The following is a 14,684-nucleotide window of genomic DNA, read 5'->3' on the forward strand; positions in this document are numbered from 1 at the left end:
TTTGAACTCCTTGGGGGATTTTACGTTCATAAATGTTTTCTTTTCAAGGGGACGTTTATATGTATTCTTTAAAGAACTCGAAACATTTGATTGCTTTTAAGACCCTTCTATGGTGTAATATTATAATAGAGTTTAGAACATTTCAGAATTTCATCTTTGCCTGCAAAACTTCTTTCTTACAATAGAAATATATATATATATATATATATATATATATATATATATATTTTGGGATACACAATAATGTAATCTAAACTAATGTAATGTTCACATAGCTGTGATTGCATTGCCCCAACACCCACAAAGCAATTAAATAAATAAAAATTGAATAAATAAATCACAACCACCTGGTGATTTGATCAAACTAGATCAGTCAAATTCAAGAAATGTTTGTTTCTCGTAATGCTGCCTTTATTTTAAAGTATATCAACATTACAAAGGGAGAGGTTAAGACATGATAACAAGTGAGCAAACCTTCAATATGGATCTAAACTGACCTAAATCTGACAATAGTCTTCATTATTCCTTCAAAATCATGAGAATTATATTCATTTTGCTGCATTAAATGCAACATAGTATTTGGTCTGTTTCTTTTGGTTCCGTACATGTGCCAGGCTCAGTTTGAAGTGCACAACTTATACAATATGCACCAAAATGTTACTTTTAAAAGTTTTACACTATCCAAGCTATCCAAGGACTGACTGAATCTGCTAAGTGATAAATAGCGTTAAATAAGTAAATGTTACTTCTAAAGCACACTTGAAGAAATGTAAATATATTAATTTCACAACAAACTGAATTTTCATGTATTCATGTTATTCAAGTGCATAATGTGCAAAAAACCAAGATCAGATCATTTATTGCACACAAGTATTTAATGCTTGAAAGAATTCATGCTGAGAAGTTATAAATATATACTGGAATGAAACAACTCTTTATAGTACACCTGTATTACACATTCAGACAGAAAGACATGCTTCTGTAACGCCAGACGCATGAGACAAGTCCACATTGTCCAATATCTTTGCATAATTTGAAATACCCACACTCCTATCTTGCTCAAATACAGTAGATGATATAGCTTTTTCTTCTTGCAAACTGGTGCATTTGTTCATGCTCTGTGGGGGCCAGTCTCATCTGAGTCAGGATCCTTCACGCTATCCTCACTTGGCAAGGAATCTTCACCAGAAGAATGGGAGCTGAAATCTGCCACTCCTGACTCCTGGTCACTATTGTCAGCATCAGAGCTTTTTGGTTTGTCTCCAAACAGGCAAAGCTCTGCGCTTTCTCTCTCTCCTTGTTGTAGGGTGAAAACATTGGGAGTACCACCTATAAAGCCACCGATGTAATCCTGAGGAGTATTGGCCAGGCTTGTATCTAAAGGTAATGACCAAAGGGCTTGCTTGCGGTCCAATACACCCTTTTGCATGTAAAGGCTTTTTGCACGCTCCTTATCCAGAACAGCCATTTTCTGCAAGGGGAAAATACTTGATCACTGAAATTAAAAAGGCAGACTTTGTGTAGATGAAAATTCTGCATTGGTAGAACATGCATATTTAAAGAAACAGTTCATCAAAAACTTTTACGTTTCTGAAAAGTTACTCAATCTCTGAGTTTGTTTCTGTGGAGAAGTAATAAGTGGTGTCAAAATGAGATTACTTGTGGATTATTGTGGAGTTTTTATCAGAAGTTTGGTCTCTCATTCTGACGGCACCCATTCACTGCAGAGGATCCACTGGTGAGCAAGTGATGTAATGCTTAATTTTTATTTCTAAGTGAACTATCACTTTAAGTAAACATGATGATCCGATTTAAAAGAGATTCAAACCAAATTATAAAAACGAATGAAAAATAAAAATTTTAGGCAAACATCTGGCATTCTACCTGCTCATAGAGAGCCAGTTCTTCCTCAAGTTGTTGCGTTTCCTCTTTTACAGTCATCAGACAATCTAGCTCAGACTGACGTGGGTGCAACTCACGATCAAAACGATTATACAGCCTTCTCCAGTATCTAAACAAGGAAAAGACAAACATTTTTTGCAGTTAAACAAACATAAATACCTTATATCAGTTACTCTGTAATAGCTGTATTGAGTTAAAGATAGGACTAAAGAGCCAAATTATGCATGAGAAAGAGAATCAAACTATCAGCTTATTTTTTATAGAGAAGAAAAAACTATTTAACATGTTCTGACATACTTAAAACAGTAGGGGGCAGTACTGGGCCTCAGCAATCCCTGATTCTGGCTCTGATCAGGTTTGAACAGAGGGTTCATGAAATCCAGCTTGTTCTCCCATAAATGAGGCCATATGGAATGAGTTTTCTCTTTGATGCTACAGAAAGAAAAAAAAAAACACTCAATACATGCAGAGAATACTGATATAATACTGAAAACTTACAAATTAAGTTTTGACATTCATGTCATCAATATACAGGACAATACACAGGACAATTACCACAGATCTTTCCTCTCCTTCTGGCTGTTACAAATAAAGTTGCCATAATGACAGGAGTAGACGTGGTGGTGGATGCGGATCAGAAACTTCTCATTGTACTCAAAAGCACAGGGAAACTGTTCCATAAGCTGCCATACGCATTCCAGAAACTGGTCTATGACAGGTGACACTTCCTTTACCTCTCCATCAAGATGACCACATCTGAAATGCCATAAAGTAAATTACATTTAGAATGACCACTTTTGAGCAAATACATCAGAAAACCTCTGTAGATTATAAGATAGAGGGCAACCTGTGTGAAAAATTGTGTCCAAAAGAAACCCAGTCTTTCTCAATCAGCACCTATACATAAAATAAAACAGGATTATACTTACAATCAATATTATTGTTTTTAAAAGAAAATTAATACTTTTACTCAGCAAGGATGAAGTAACCTGATCAAAAGACATTTATAATGTTACAAAAGTATGCTATTTAAATAAAAAAAAAAAAAAAAAAATTATATATATATATTTTTTTTTTTTTTTTTTTTTCACCAAAGATAAAACAAATCCACATAATAAGATGATAATAAAAATAAATGTTTATAGAGCACCAAAATCAGCATTTTGGAATGATTTCTGAAGGACCATGTGACACTGAAGACTGGAGTAATGATGCTGAAAAGAAGAGACTTCTTTTAAAAAACATTAAGAAATCCTACCAACCCCAAACAATACTTGTGAAATTTTTAAAAGTAAAATGTCAATTTCCGATGTTAAGATGCTTCATATGCCAGTTTAATAAGCAGAGACAGTTTTCCCAGACAGAACTAATCTGTGCTAGAAAGTAGGTTCTTCTTTTTTATGTTGACCCCATATGAGGGTAAATTTCAAAGAAGAAATAATTTTCCAAATTGAGCCCAGCTATTGAATGAAACCTCTCCAGCAGAGATCTAGCCTCCCTCCAGCAGAGAAGCAGCCAGAGTTGATCCGTACAATTAAATGAGTAAGTCCCACACTGGCACCCTGTCAGTTATGCATCTTCTTACACTGTGAACTCTGTGACTTTTGGAGTAAAGTTTGCAGGCTATAATGTAGCATGCTCTCATTTACCATCAGTCCCTTGAGGGTCCTGTAGTAAGGATCCAGAAGCACATTGGCCACAGAGCACACCTGAGCCGTCCTATCCCAGCCATCAGAACAATGGACCAAGACGCTGACCCCTTCCTCTGCCACGGCCTGTGTACGTGACAACATGAAATCAGTACCAGAGTGCCCATGCATGGGCTGAAGAACTCTCAAAGAGATCTTTTACCTTAGATATGAAGATTCCCGCCTCCATGATCGATTTGATGTGTCTCAACCAGTCTGAATTTTCAAGCCCTGTTAGAAATTCTCCCATGGAGGGAGAACGCAGTGCAGAAACTAAAAAAAAACGACAACAGACATTTTGAGAAGATCCAGACAAATTCATTGCTAAAGTTAAGTTTATATATGATGAAAACCAGGAGCTTTATTGAGAATTTACAATAGGGAACTGATGTGAGGAATATTTTTGGATATCCGTAGTTTACAGACCTCTTCTTTAAAGTGCTCAATATTTACTTTGGCTTTGCAAAGAAAGCTGGTGACTCATATGTAGCGTCCTCTGTGAGTGTCCTCTTTATTTATGTTACTTAAAATATGCATAACTGATAAATTGGCTTGATGACAGTTCTGTCTTATGGCTCATTAGTTATCATGACAACCAAAAGAATTAGTATTTCTAAAAGTGGAATTGATTCTTTTTCTCCAAACCAACATAAACATTCCTTGTGAGCACTGAAAGTTTTGATATGCCAACAGTTCAAATGTGATAGGAGGTGACGTCCCATGAGAACGCTCCAGATGAGGGCTCAAGCCAAACCCGGTCACTCTTGGTGGCAGAAACCTAATTAACTTTACAGTATTTCAAGGAAACTGCCATTCTAGGAAGAATGAAGTGTGTTGTAATGAGATCTCAAATAGCCACAGAGTCTCTGCTGGATGGGTAATCTCTGATTATTCAACCAGATGACTCCCCAGTGTTTTTGGGTCAAAATGCTATCACACCCAGAACCGCTATTATTTCTTCAACACTGGAAGATTTCATTCTCACGCCCTCCTTTTCTCAATCAGGGCAAAATGGTCTCCAATCGTTAAGTCAACAAAACAAAAATAGGCGAGGAATAAAAGCCAGATGGATTCAAAGCACCCCTACTACACAATCTGCTTTGCCAAGAAACTCTCCTGTGGTACAACCAATGGTTCATTGCAGAATATCTTTATAATAGACAATAAAAATGCTAAGTGGTCTAAAGTCTTGGTTTTATAAATGCACTATGGGAAGATCTCCTAAAGAAAATGAAGGGGAGCTGCTAATGTTTCAAGCTGGAATTAATTTTCTCACTTAATAAGATGAAGACAATACCCTCTATGAGTTTCTGCTGACTGTTCCTCATCACATGGATGTTTTCAGTGCCAATGAACTGGAACTTAATGTTGCAGTAGTTGTCCTCATTTTCGTAGCCTTTGCCCGCAGCTCGGTTTGCCATTGCATTTAGCTGGAAATACATGAGAGTGTTAGATAAAGTGTCTTTCATGTGCAATTCTGCTATCTGGTCCACTGATATTAAATGGACTGACCTTGGGTCTGGTGTCCACAACATACATGAATCTGCTGCCAGGATTAGACTTCATGATGGCCTGCAGCATTTGCTCATCCTCCAGGCAGCGAGCACTGAAGCCAGAAAGAGGCTGACTGCTGCGACATATCGTGGCCTAAAAAAAAAAAAAGACATCATATGAGTAGGTGTTAGCATATGTTGGCATCCTGTGGTGTCGTGTTTTTTTTTTTTTTTTTTGAATGGGCACCAGTAATGGTCCTTGTTCATTATTAGGTACCCTAGACAAAGATAAGGCATGACAAATAAGTGTCGGACACTTATTTCCAGTTTAGTGGTACAGTGTTCAGAGAGAAAGTGGTGCATTAAAAAAAAAAATTCCAGATAAATACATAAATAGATCCATTAAAGTATATTTCAGTTTTATTATTATTAAGTATATATTTTTTTCCCAATTATCTAGTATATTGTGCATCGTACAGTCTCAAAGTAATACCTAGCCTGGCTTGATAAATAAATTCAGCCTTTTGAACAAATCAGAAAGAGAAAAGCATTTAAAAATACAATAAATAAGAAAATATATTATATATATTAAAATGTATAAAATGTTTTTTTTTAATCTAAATTATATTTTAATATTTTCCATTAAGATCAATGGAATTCAATGGAATTGCATTCATACAGTCTCAGAGTAATTCCCAGACTGATCCTGTCACGTTCGATTAATAAATTAAACTTAAAGAACAGAAGATCACACTGTCCTCTCTGTGGAATGGGCATTTCATGAGAATTTGGCCCTGGCCTCATAAAACTCTAAAGGCTGAGCTTGCAATATTACTTTTTTAGACACTGTTCTAATCATATTTTGGGGTTAACGAACCATGAGTGGGGGAGATATTAAACTATAATTGACCCCTTTGGGGCTCACCAGCATGATCCTTATGTGGAAGTCACACACAAGTTTCTCCATGTGGTTTGAATTCGTGTGTCCAAAAGAAAACACAAAGACTCCAAGGGGAATATTTGACCTCAATGAAATGAAATGCCTTTTAAAAGAGTGCCGAACCCAAGAGGGTGCAGAAGGAGCTTGACCTTGCTTTTAAAATGTGCATTATTGCTGTAAAACACAATGCACGCATATGCTGCATGACACATTTAGTATCTTGTCATGGTAAATGTACTACAATTCAATGTTGAACTGACTAAGTTTGCGCTGTGAAAAGCTGGAGTAGTCTGCACTTTTTTTGTAATCAAGCTGGAGTTTAATGCAAAATCAAACTGCATCACATTTATGGTTCATCAGAAATAAGGTATTTTTATATATAAGAACACTCAAGTCTCAAGAACACTGTGTTCTTGAACTTTGAACTACTCAATCCAATGACAAAATATTTGGCAGGCAAGGACATATGAAGGACAGGACAAAATTCTCCACAGCCTCATTAAAAGAGGCAGATGAATACTAAGACTGCAGAGAGAAACTGCAGGATGTGCAGCCAAACTCACATGGTTTTCCTTGCAGTAGTATGACAACGTGGGAAATCGACCTCTGCTACGAAACTTCGAGCTTCCTACGATGACAGGGAGGGTGACGGATTTAGGCACCAACAAGTCAGCTGGGTAAGTATCACACACCTGTGTTACAAGGAGAAAGTCGTGCATAAAAACAAGCACTTACATAATAAATTGATTGCGTTTACATAGTGATGGTTGGTGATATACTAACTCTGTACTCTCGGTTTATTGGGGTGACATGCCATAGCTTATTTGGAAGTCCCATTCGACTGTACTCAGCCTTCAGATCTAAAAAGTCCCATGAGTGCTCCCTTTCAGCTTTGTCAACATTGGGATTGAAGGAAAAACAATACAACTCCTCATATTTTTCTGCAAGACAGAAAACAAAAACAATGACAGCAATGTCCAGGTACACAGAAATAGTTTCTACTTAATTACTTTTGAAAATTGTATTAAATGCTCAAATGCTACAATCATATTGTAATCACAGTATATTCCAAAAACAATGCCAAAATGCATGCGAGGTGACCCACCTGGCCTGGAGAGACGTGAGAGTGAAATGTAAACATCATGGCAGTCGCTCTCTTGAGAAATGATAAACTGTATGACCTGAAAGTTCTTGCAGTGGATTAATAAAGGGTATCCGCTCTGAGATGCTTTATGCTTTACAACATTACACACTAAACTGTGAAGAACCTGTGAAAAACGAACATAATGTGTCAGTTATTGTGCTTATAAAAAAGAAATCTTTCGAGCACAGAAATACCGCACAATGACACACCGAAAATGTCACTTACCCACAGCTCATTTCTGTCCTCAGTTCCTTTACCTACAAAGATAGTGTGTGTGGCTGTCAGGTAGAGTGTGCCCACTTGAGTTCTTCGAGAAGAACTTCTGTCCACTAACCGGACATTTTCAACCTGTAATATATAACCAAGTTAATTAGACAACATGTGTATTAGTGATGCACTAATGTCACAAACATACATTAGTGGCCTGAAATGATACTGCATGTTTTAATTATCTGCGATCAAACAGCAAAACCTAAAATTGAATATGGCTTTTCAGTCATTTTCTTTACATTATAATGTAAACTACAACAGATGTAGGCCTTTGTATTTATATCCTTGCACATTGGTCTCATTGACTGTGTTGAATCCAATGAATGAAAACATTTACAAGCAATAATACCTAAGTTACTAATGTTGAGCATGTGGAAGCAATGCATGGAGATGTGGTGCATGTCATGAAAAGGGAAAGATTGTATCATTGTATGGATGCTGGACATTTACCTTTGGCTTTCTGATGTGCTCCATCTCTGACCAGCACACCTCTGGCGCGTGCAGCTTATCAGGGTACAGAAATACTTCTTAGTGTCATGCTGAACGAGTGATATTGTGTTAATTCAAACACAATAATATCTGAAGTATTGTCAGAACGCTGAGCTGCCTGGTTGATACGGGTACATATGGCTCCTGCTCCTCCCGTCATCTGTAGTGATTCACCGTAAGGTCTCTGTGCCGATGGGTCCTAAAGCCGAAGGGTTTGGTGGTGAAAGCTAATTAGATCTAAGTCAGTAGCGTAGCCAGAAACGGGACCCTGGGTGTGCACCAGAAAAACTGGATGTGCCACATTTATTGCCAGATTAATGTGCAAAAAAATCAAACTGCGTAACATTACAGAACAGACTGGCTGATATCGCTACGTGCCCCTCCAGATTCTTATTGTGCTCCTTGATCATCCACAGGACAGGATACTTATTTTTTTTTATTTTTTTTGTGATTGCACACAATCTAAAAAAAAAATCTAAACATTAAATTAGTTGCATATTACAATGACCAGAGATTATTATTATACAAATTATACAGCAAGCAAGAAAATGACATTTACATTATCAAATAATAATCACTAGGGTGAGTCTAGAGTGAGTATAAGAACTTTAAAAAAGCTCCAATTATAATCAGATGTAAAAAACACTTTCTTGTTTTTGAATTCGCCAGAGTGCAGAATTCAGTCAGTGAGCGCGCGCTATGACCAACACCCCAGCGTTCCAGCGATGAGATGACTCCTCTGAACTCCTCTGAACACCAAAATCAACAGAATCGTGTGATTGGTTATAATGCGATTCTAAGGGCCCGACGATGGGGGCCCCACCTGAGGGGGAAACGTGATTTCTACCGAGGGGAACGCTAGAGCCCTGCATTTCAGCCCGGCCCCGATTGAGGCTGAAGCTTGCTGCAAAGCCCCAGCAAAAGTAATTACCATGAATGTGTTAAGGGAAAATAATAAGGAGATATTTTAATTATTTACTAATAAACTACAGTCTGTGTCAGTGTCACAAAGAAGAAGATGATGATCCTGACTCGCCATCTCCTCGTTAGACGTGCCTTTAGAAAGAAGTGCATCTTCACAATTTGATTTATTTCGTTAAGTAGTAATTTAATGCTTTCTATAGATATATTTATTATGTCTGTGAGGCATGTGTTCGCCAACTTTCGGTCATTAGGGGTTTACTGTTCACAGACCCTGAGCTGCACGCGACTTGACTCGTCCTAAACCCCCCTACGGCGCCCCTGGGCCCAATTGAGCGCCGAGCGCCTACGCCTATATGTTAAAGTATGGTTAGGTTATTATATTAATCAATTTAATATAAACCTGTGACTAGTTGACTAGACAAATATTTAGTCGGGGGCAGGCTTACTTGGCACAATTTTAAAATAAAATGCTGTGACATTTCAAAAAGTGTGCCTGCTAATCACGTCACCTTATATTGCAATGCACGAGTTATGCATGCGTAATGAGTTAAATGTGTGTAATTTATTTTATTTTTTTATGTGTGGGGATGATATGGGGGTGCTTTCGTCTTTCTTAGGGGTGCTGGAGCACCTGTTAGACCCTCCCTAGCGCCCCATGTTTATTACGATTATAAAAAAATTATTCTGAATCTATTTTGAGGTGGCTACGCCCCTGATCTAAGTCTTTACACCAAAAGTATAAGGGTATTCGTGTGAATGTATAGCCTATGTATGCCGTTGTCTTAATCTAATTAAATTATGTTTTACTCCAGAGAATATTTACGTGATGTTTGAAGTCTTGGATAGAAACAAACAAACAAACAAACAAACATTTCCATTGCTGTTGCTCAGAAAAGACCGATAAACCTTGACTTGTATGGGGTTGACACACTAAGGGTAAAAGCAATCTAATTGCACAGAAGATGTTTTTTTCTAAAAAGGGCCTATGATATATTTAAGGATTACTTAGATATGTCATCAAGGCAAAAATGACAATTATACTCCAGCTCTGGTGACATTACTGTGGTGCTTTCCCTGTCTCTCTTTATATTTTATTATTATTATTATTTTATTTGTGTGTGTGGGGTGGCTGGGATCTGTGCAAGTGCTGACTTATTGTTTGAAATGCATAATGCACATGTAAGAAAATATGTTAATTAGATTGCATTAAGAATCAAGTTTAGTTTTCATATAAACAGAACTTTCAGAATCTGAAATTAGATTTGATTCATTTGGATTAAAGAAAATCAGTGCATGTACTAAAATATCATACCTAACTGCACACTGTGGATTATGTGGATTACGTATTGTTGGGCCTGAAACCACTGAGCAAATATTACATGACTGAATCATGACGCTTAACCAGGATCGAACATCATTATGACCTTGGACAGTTCAGATGATTACATGTTTAAAAATAATTCAATGGCAGTAAACTGATGGTTAATTGTATAAAATATCCAATTGACAAACATAACATACATATTGTCTTCTTGAACTGTTTTATCCCTAATGAATCTTAACTGTTCATTTTTCACAGTTAATAATAGCACAGATTAAGTTGACATAAGTATCTCTCATTCTTAAAACCTCTCTCCCCCATCTCCCTACACAAAATACATATTGACACTTCGGTGACGTGATATGACTCTTCGAGTTAATCAGGGAGCCTTTTTAGACAGTTGATTGTGCAGTTTTGTTCAGTACATACACTGTTAAAAAAAAAGAAAAAAAGTTGAGCCAACTTAAAATTTTAAGGCAACCAGCCTCAGCAGATTTTTTAGTTTTCTCAACTTGTTGTTTTAAGTTTATACAACAAAAAGTTGAAAATCTGCTGAAGATGGTTGCCTTAAAATTTTAAGTTGGCTAAACTTTTTTTTTTTTTTACAGTTAAAAGGCATTCATGTTAAAGGGAAAATTGCGTCAAGGACTTTGATTTTGCCAACTGATCATTTTACTTCAAATCACCATTGTGATTTAGTTAAGTCCTGTTTACAGGGACTTTGTATTGTTTGATTACATTTTGATAGATTAAAGGCAAAATTAGTGTTTCATTGCATTTAGGAGATCTCTTTTTCCTCTTTCATATGCTTAAAATATTACATATACATTATTACAGATATTTCAGGAGAAAAAATAGTTAGTAATGGATTTTACGGCCTACCATCTTTCTTAAAGGTTGTTCAAGCTTGCAGAATTTGAGTAGGCCTAACATGTATTATAATGTATTTTGCCTGAAAACATATATGCGTTCACCTGCGTCATTCCCCCTTCTCTAAACATGCCTCTGATAACCACCCATGTTCCAGATTTTAGCAGTACATTATTACATAATGGTTAATAAAGCAGGACTGTGAGCTCAGTAATGGCCCAGTTTCTGTAACTAAGGATTAGTCCATCAGCCTTCATCACACTTTTTTCATTATATCATTAGTTGACATGCAAAAATCAACAAATGTATTCTGACTCCTGGCTTCAAGAATTCCGTGCTGCGAGATTGGCACAGAAAATTTACTAAGTTAGAGAAACCTTGGGGCAGTTTCCCAGAGAACCACTGTGCTGAAGAGGATTAGGCAAATTGAGCTCTTTTGTAATAAAACAAGCATTAAGTAGATCTTGCAATACACACAGGTGATCATTTCAGCCTTCTCATTGGTATTCAATATAAATAAGATTATGCACATTAACAAAGGTTCCTGGGTCACTATGTCACTTCACTGCATAAGGTAAAATTAATATCCCCTTCTATTGCATTTGTCATCTTACCTTTACCAGATTTTCCTTAGGAAATGCAGTGATGTCATAGATGATCATTTTCCCATGCCGATGCTCAGTTTAACTAATCAGACTTGTCTAGATATTCAAGAGTCAGCACAGTATCATTCAAGTCTAGACTTATAGTCTTCTGGTAACCGCTGTGAGCGTCAGTGGAGCACAGTGGATCATTATTGGTCTCATTCTTTCAATCAGGCTGAATATTTTAAAGATGGTTCTTTTTGTCCTTTAATGGAGGATGGTTAACAGGTAACTAAACTCTAAGGACTGCACCGTTGGTGCGTCATCAAAACAAAAGCAAGCACAAAGTTACGCTCATTGCATAAAAGTTATTTGTTCTCATAGATAAAGAGGGAGAGAGGGCAGTTCATCTTCGTAACAGCTGCATGTGTTTTGCAACAATGACACTGCATCAGAGGTGTGAAGTAAATGTAACTAATTACTGTACTGAAGTATCTTTTCGGGTTCTTTGTAGTTGTACTGAGTATCAAATATATTAGCAACACTTACTCTCTACTGCACTAAATTTTTGAATGAATATCTGTACACATCACATTTTGCATGGACCTAGCTTTTCTGCAGCAGTTTATTTATGCTACAAAAGAACCCTGCCAACTACAGGGCACTGAAAGTATAATTTGTGCATTTTGCCCTTACTCACCCAAACTTGGCAACAAGGCTACTTTACGTGAATGTGAGTTTCTTAGCCAGTAGTTGTGAATCACAGGTGTTTTATAAATAAGATGAGGACATGACTTTTTAATTTTACTTAACATTATTATTTATATTTTACATTATATTTAACATTATTATTTATTATACATTATTTATCCATTACACTGAAGAGACCTTTTTGAAGGATATTGTTTTTTGTTTTTGCAATTTTGAGTTGTTCAGTTTTATTTTGGTTTCAGAAAATATGTGTAATTTCTATCCTCACAAATCAGCTCTTTCTTGTTTTTGTTGAGTTTTCTGTGCCTTGTCTTGGACTTTTATGTCACTCCCTGTCTCCCGTGGTGCTTGTAGTCAGCTTGTATCTTATCTTGTTCAGCTTGTTAGCCTCCTATACTGTATATACAGCCCTAGTGTTTCTTTAGTTCTTTGTGAGTTGTTGAATGTAATGGTTGTCTGTTTGTCTGTGGCTTTTGGCTTATTGTTTGTTCTAGCTTTTCCATGAAATATCAGCACATAGGTCCTTGCCTCTGCATGTTTCCCCAGCTTCTCCACAACGTTACAGTATTTGACTGGCATGTCTCTTTGACTTATGCATCTTTGAACGTATTTTACTTAAAATACTTAAGTACTTTTAAAATCAGATACTCTAATACTTTTACTCAAGTTGTTTTGGAATTGGTGACTTGTAGTGGAGTAATTTTCACTGTAAGGTATCTATAATTTTACTCAAGTATGGTTTTCAGGTACTCTTTACACCTCTGCACTGCATGAAACTAAAATCGATTGCACAGCAGTTTCCTGATTTGCATCCTTATATTCTTATCTGCAGCCATTAGTTTGGACTGTCCTCATGTGTTCCCACTAATAATTGACTTGAACATTTCCTGGTGACAGCCCTGTTAAGTGGTGTGGAGTATCCCTATGACAAACAGTTTCAGCACTGCTGTATAGCGGTGTTGACATTAGAACCAATATTTTAACTGTGGTCTTGTGCGTGACATTGGCAATCTAGTAAATCAGTGGGGTCAGCCTGTACCGAGAAACAGAGGAAAACATATTTTAGAAAACCCCCTTTGGTTGTATGACCTGAAATGAATGTGCAGTTGAAAAAAAATAAATAAATTAGCAGTTCAACCGGTTTCTTCCCATTTCTCAAGGAATCTTGTCTTCTTTTGTTTTCTCTACTGTGTAGGACTACATTAGCAGATGAATGCAGCTGATCTGTCGACTTGATTTTATGCCTGAAAAGGCATTTGGGTTTTAGACCAACAGTGAGAGAAGTTCACCAGTGCCCATTCAGTCGTTTTTTATGGAATATAAAGTCTGAAATGGACCTACAGGTTCTGTACATGTATCTTATGACGTTTCAAAAGTTTTAGCAAGTTATTGTATCAGGTTTTTAATGCAATTTAATTTGATTCATGTCAGGTCTATCTTTACCTGATGACTGTGCCAGCACTGGCAAATGCGTTATATCACATTCCCTGAATTTCTGTAAAGCAGTCTGTTCTGTTGTTTCCCTGGATAGTGTATGAATGTTTGTAATGGTGGCTCTTACTTACCCATCCATTCAGGGTGGCATTTGCTTTCACTGTATTGTTCAGATAGATAAAGGGCACAGAATGGGCACAGCCTTAACTGATGATGAACTGATGAAGAAAAACAAAACAGCCCGGCACATGCTCGAGCAGAGCAATTGAAGAATGAGTTTCATTGCACCACACAGTTTCAGAAACGGTCACCATTTCTAAATAGAGGGTGGACTGAGTAAATAACATAAAAGATGGAATTAAATATTGTAAATAAACATATTTTCATGTTTGGTTAATTCTTTATCACTTGTTGTTATAACAGGCACATCCATATACCACTCTTTAAGTGTATTTGATTATCTTACTAACCATTATCATATAGAGCTTTTTACATTTTGGTAGATTTTTAAAAGCATTTTTTATTATCACTGTTCACCTTGGCTTGGCTATGTATAAATGCATTTGATAGACATATTTGACTGTTAAGCTTGTGTCTTGCAGATCTGTTTTTTTAATAGTTTTTAAGCTATGTAGACGTCTTTGACTATTGTGCAACATTGTGCTGCTTTTTAAGTGTCTCACGCATGAGCCCAGCATTTTTTATTTTTAAGATGCCTTGTTAAGTTCATACGAAAATGAAATTTACTCACCCGGAGGTCATCCAAGATGCAGATGAGTTTGTTTCTTTATTGGAACAGATTTGGAGAAATGTAGCATTGCATCACTTGACCACCAGTAGATCATCTGCAGTGAATGGGTGCCGTCAGAATGAGAGTTCAAAAAGCTTATAAAAGCATCACAATAATCCACAAC

The 14,684-nt window shown here is 36.7% G+C and overlaps 1 protein-coding gene across 3 annotated transcripts; it reads right to left on the reverse strand.

Annotated features, from left to right (window-relative positions):
• Nucleotides 1-396: 396 nt before the first annotated feature.
• mtmr7a (myotubularin related protein 7a) lies at nt 397-8,098 on the reverse strand. 3 transcript variants are annotated; one of them, XM_079391098.1, is made up of 15 exons: nt 7,888-8,093; nt 7,393-7,515; nt 7,129-7,291; nt 6,807-6,964; nt 6,587-6,715; nt 5,103-5,237; nt 4,888-5,020; nt 3,754-3,863; nt 3,552-3,677; nt 2,750-2,799; nt 2,458-2,658; nt 2,200-2,334; nt 1,885-2,011; nt 1,660-1,735; nt 859-1,471 (listed from the first exon to the last, which is right to left on the reverse strand). In XM_079391098.1, exons 1-14 carry the CDS (start codon nt 7,909-7,911, stop codon nt 1,700-1,702), a joined length of 1,650 nt encoding a protein of 549 aa, XP_079247224.1. In that variant the 5' UTR covers nt 7,912-8,093; the 3' UTR covers nt 859-1,471; nt 1,660-1,699. The 3 variants fall into 3 exon arrangements, 2 of the variants coding, with proteins under 2 accessions (XP_079247223.1, XP_079247224.1); XR_013782756.1 differs by having other exon boundaries at nt 863-1,471; nt 1,660-1,771; XM_079391097.1 differs by lacking the exon at nt 1,660-1,735 and having other exon boundaries at nt 397-1,471; nt 7,888-8,098.
• Between the last annotated feature and the right edge of the window lie 6,586 nt (nt 8,099-14,684).

This window comes from Barbus barbus (genome assembly GCF_936440315.1).
Source record: "Barbus barbus genome assembly, chromosome: 33".
NCBI lineage: Eukaryota > Metazoa > Chordata > Actinopteri > Cypriniformes > Cyprinidae > Barbus > Barbus barbus.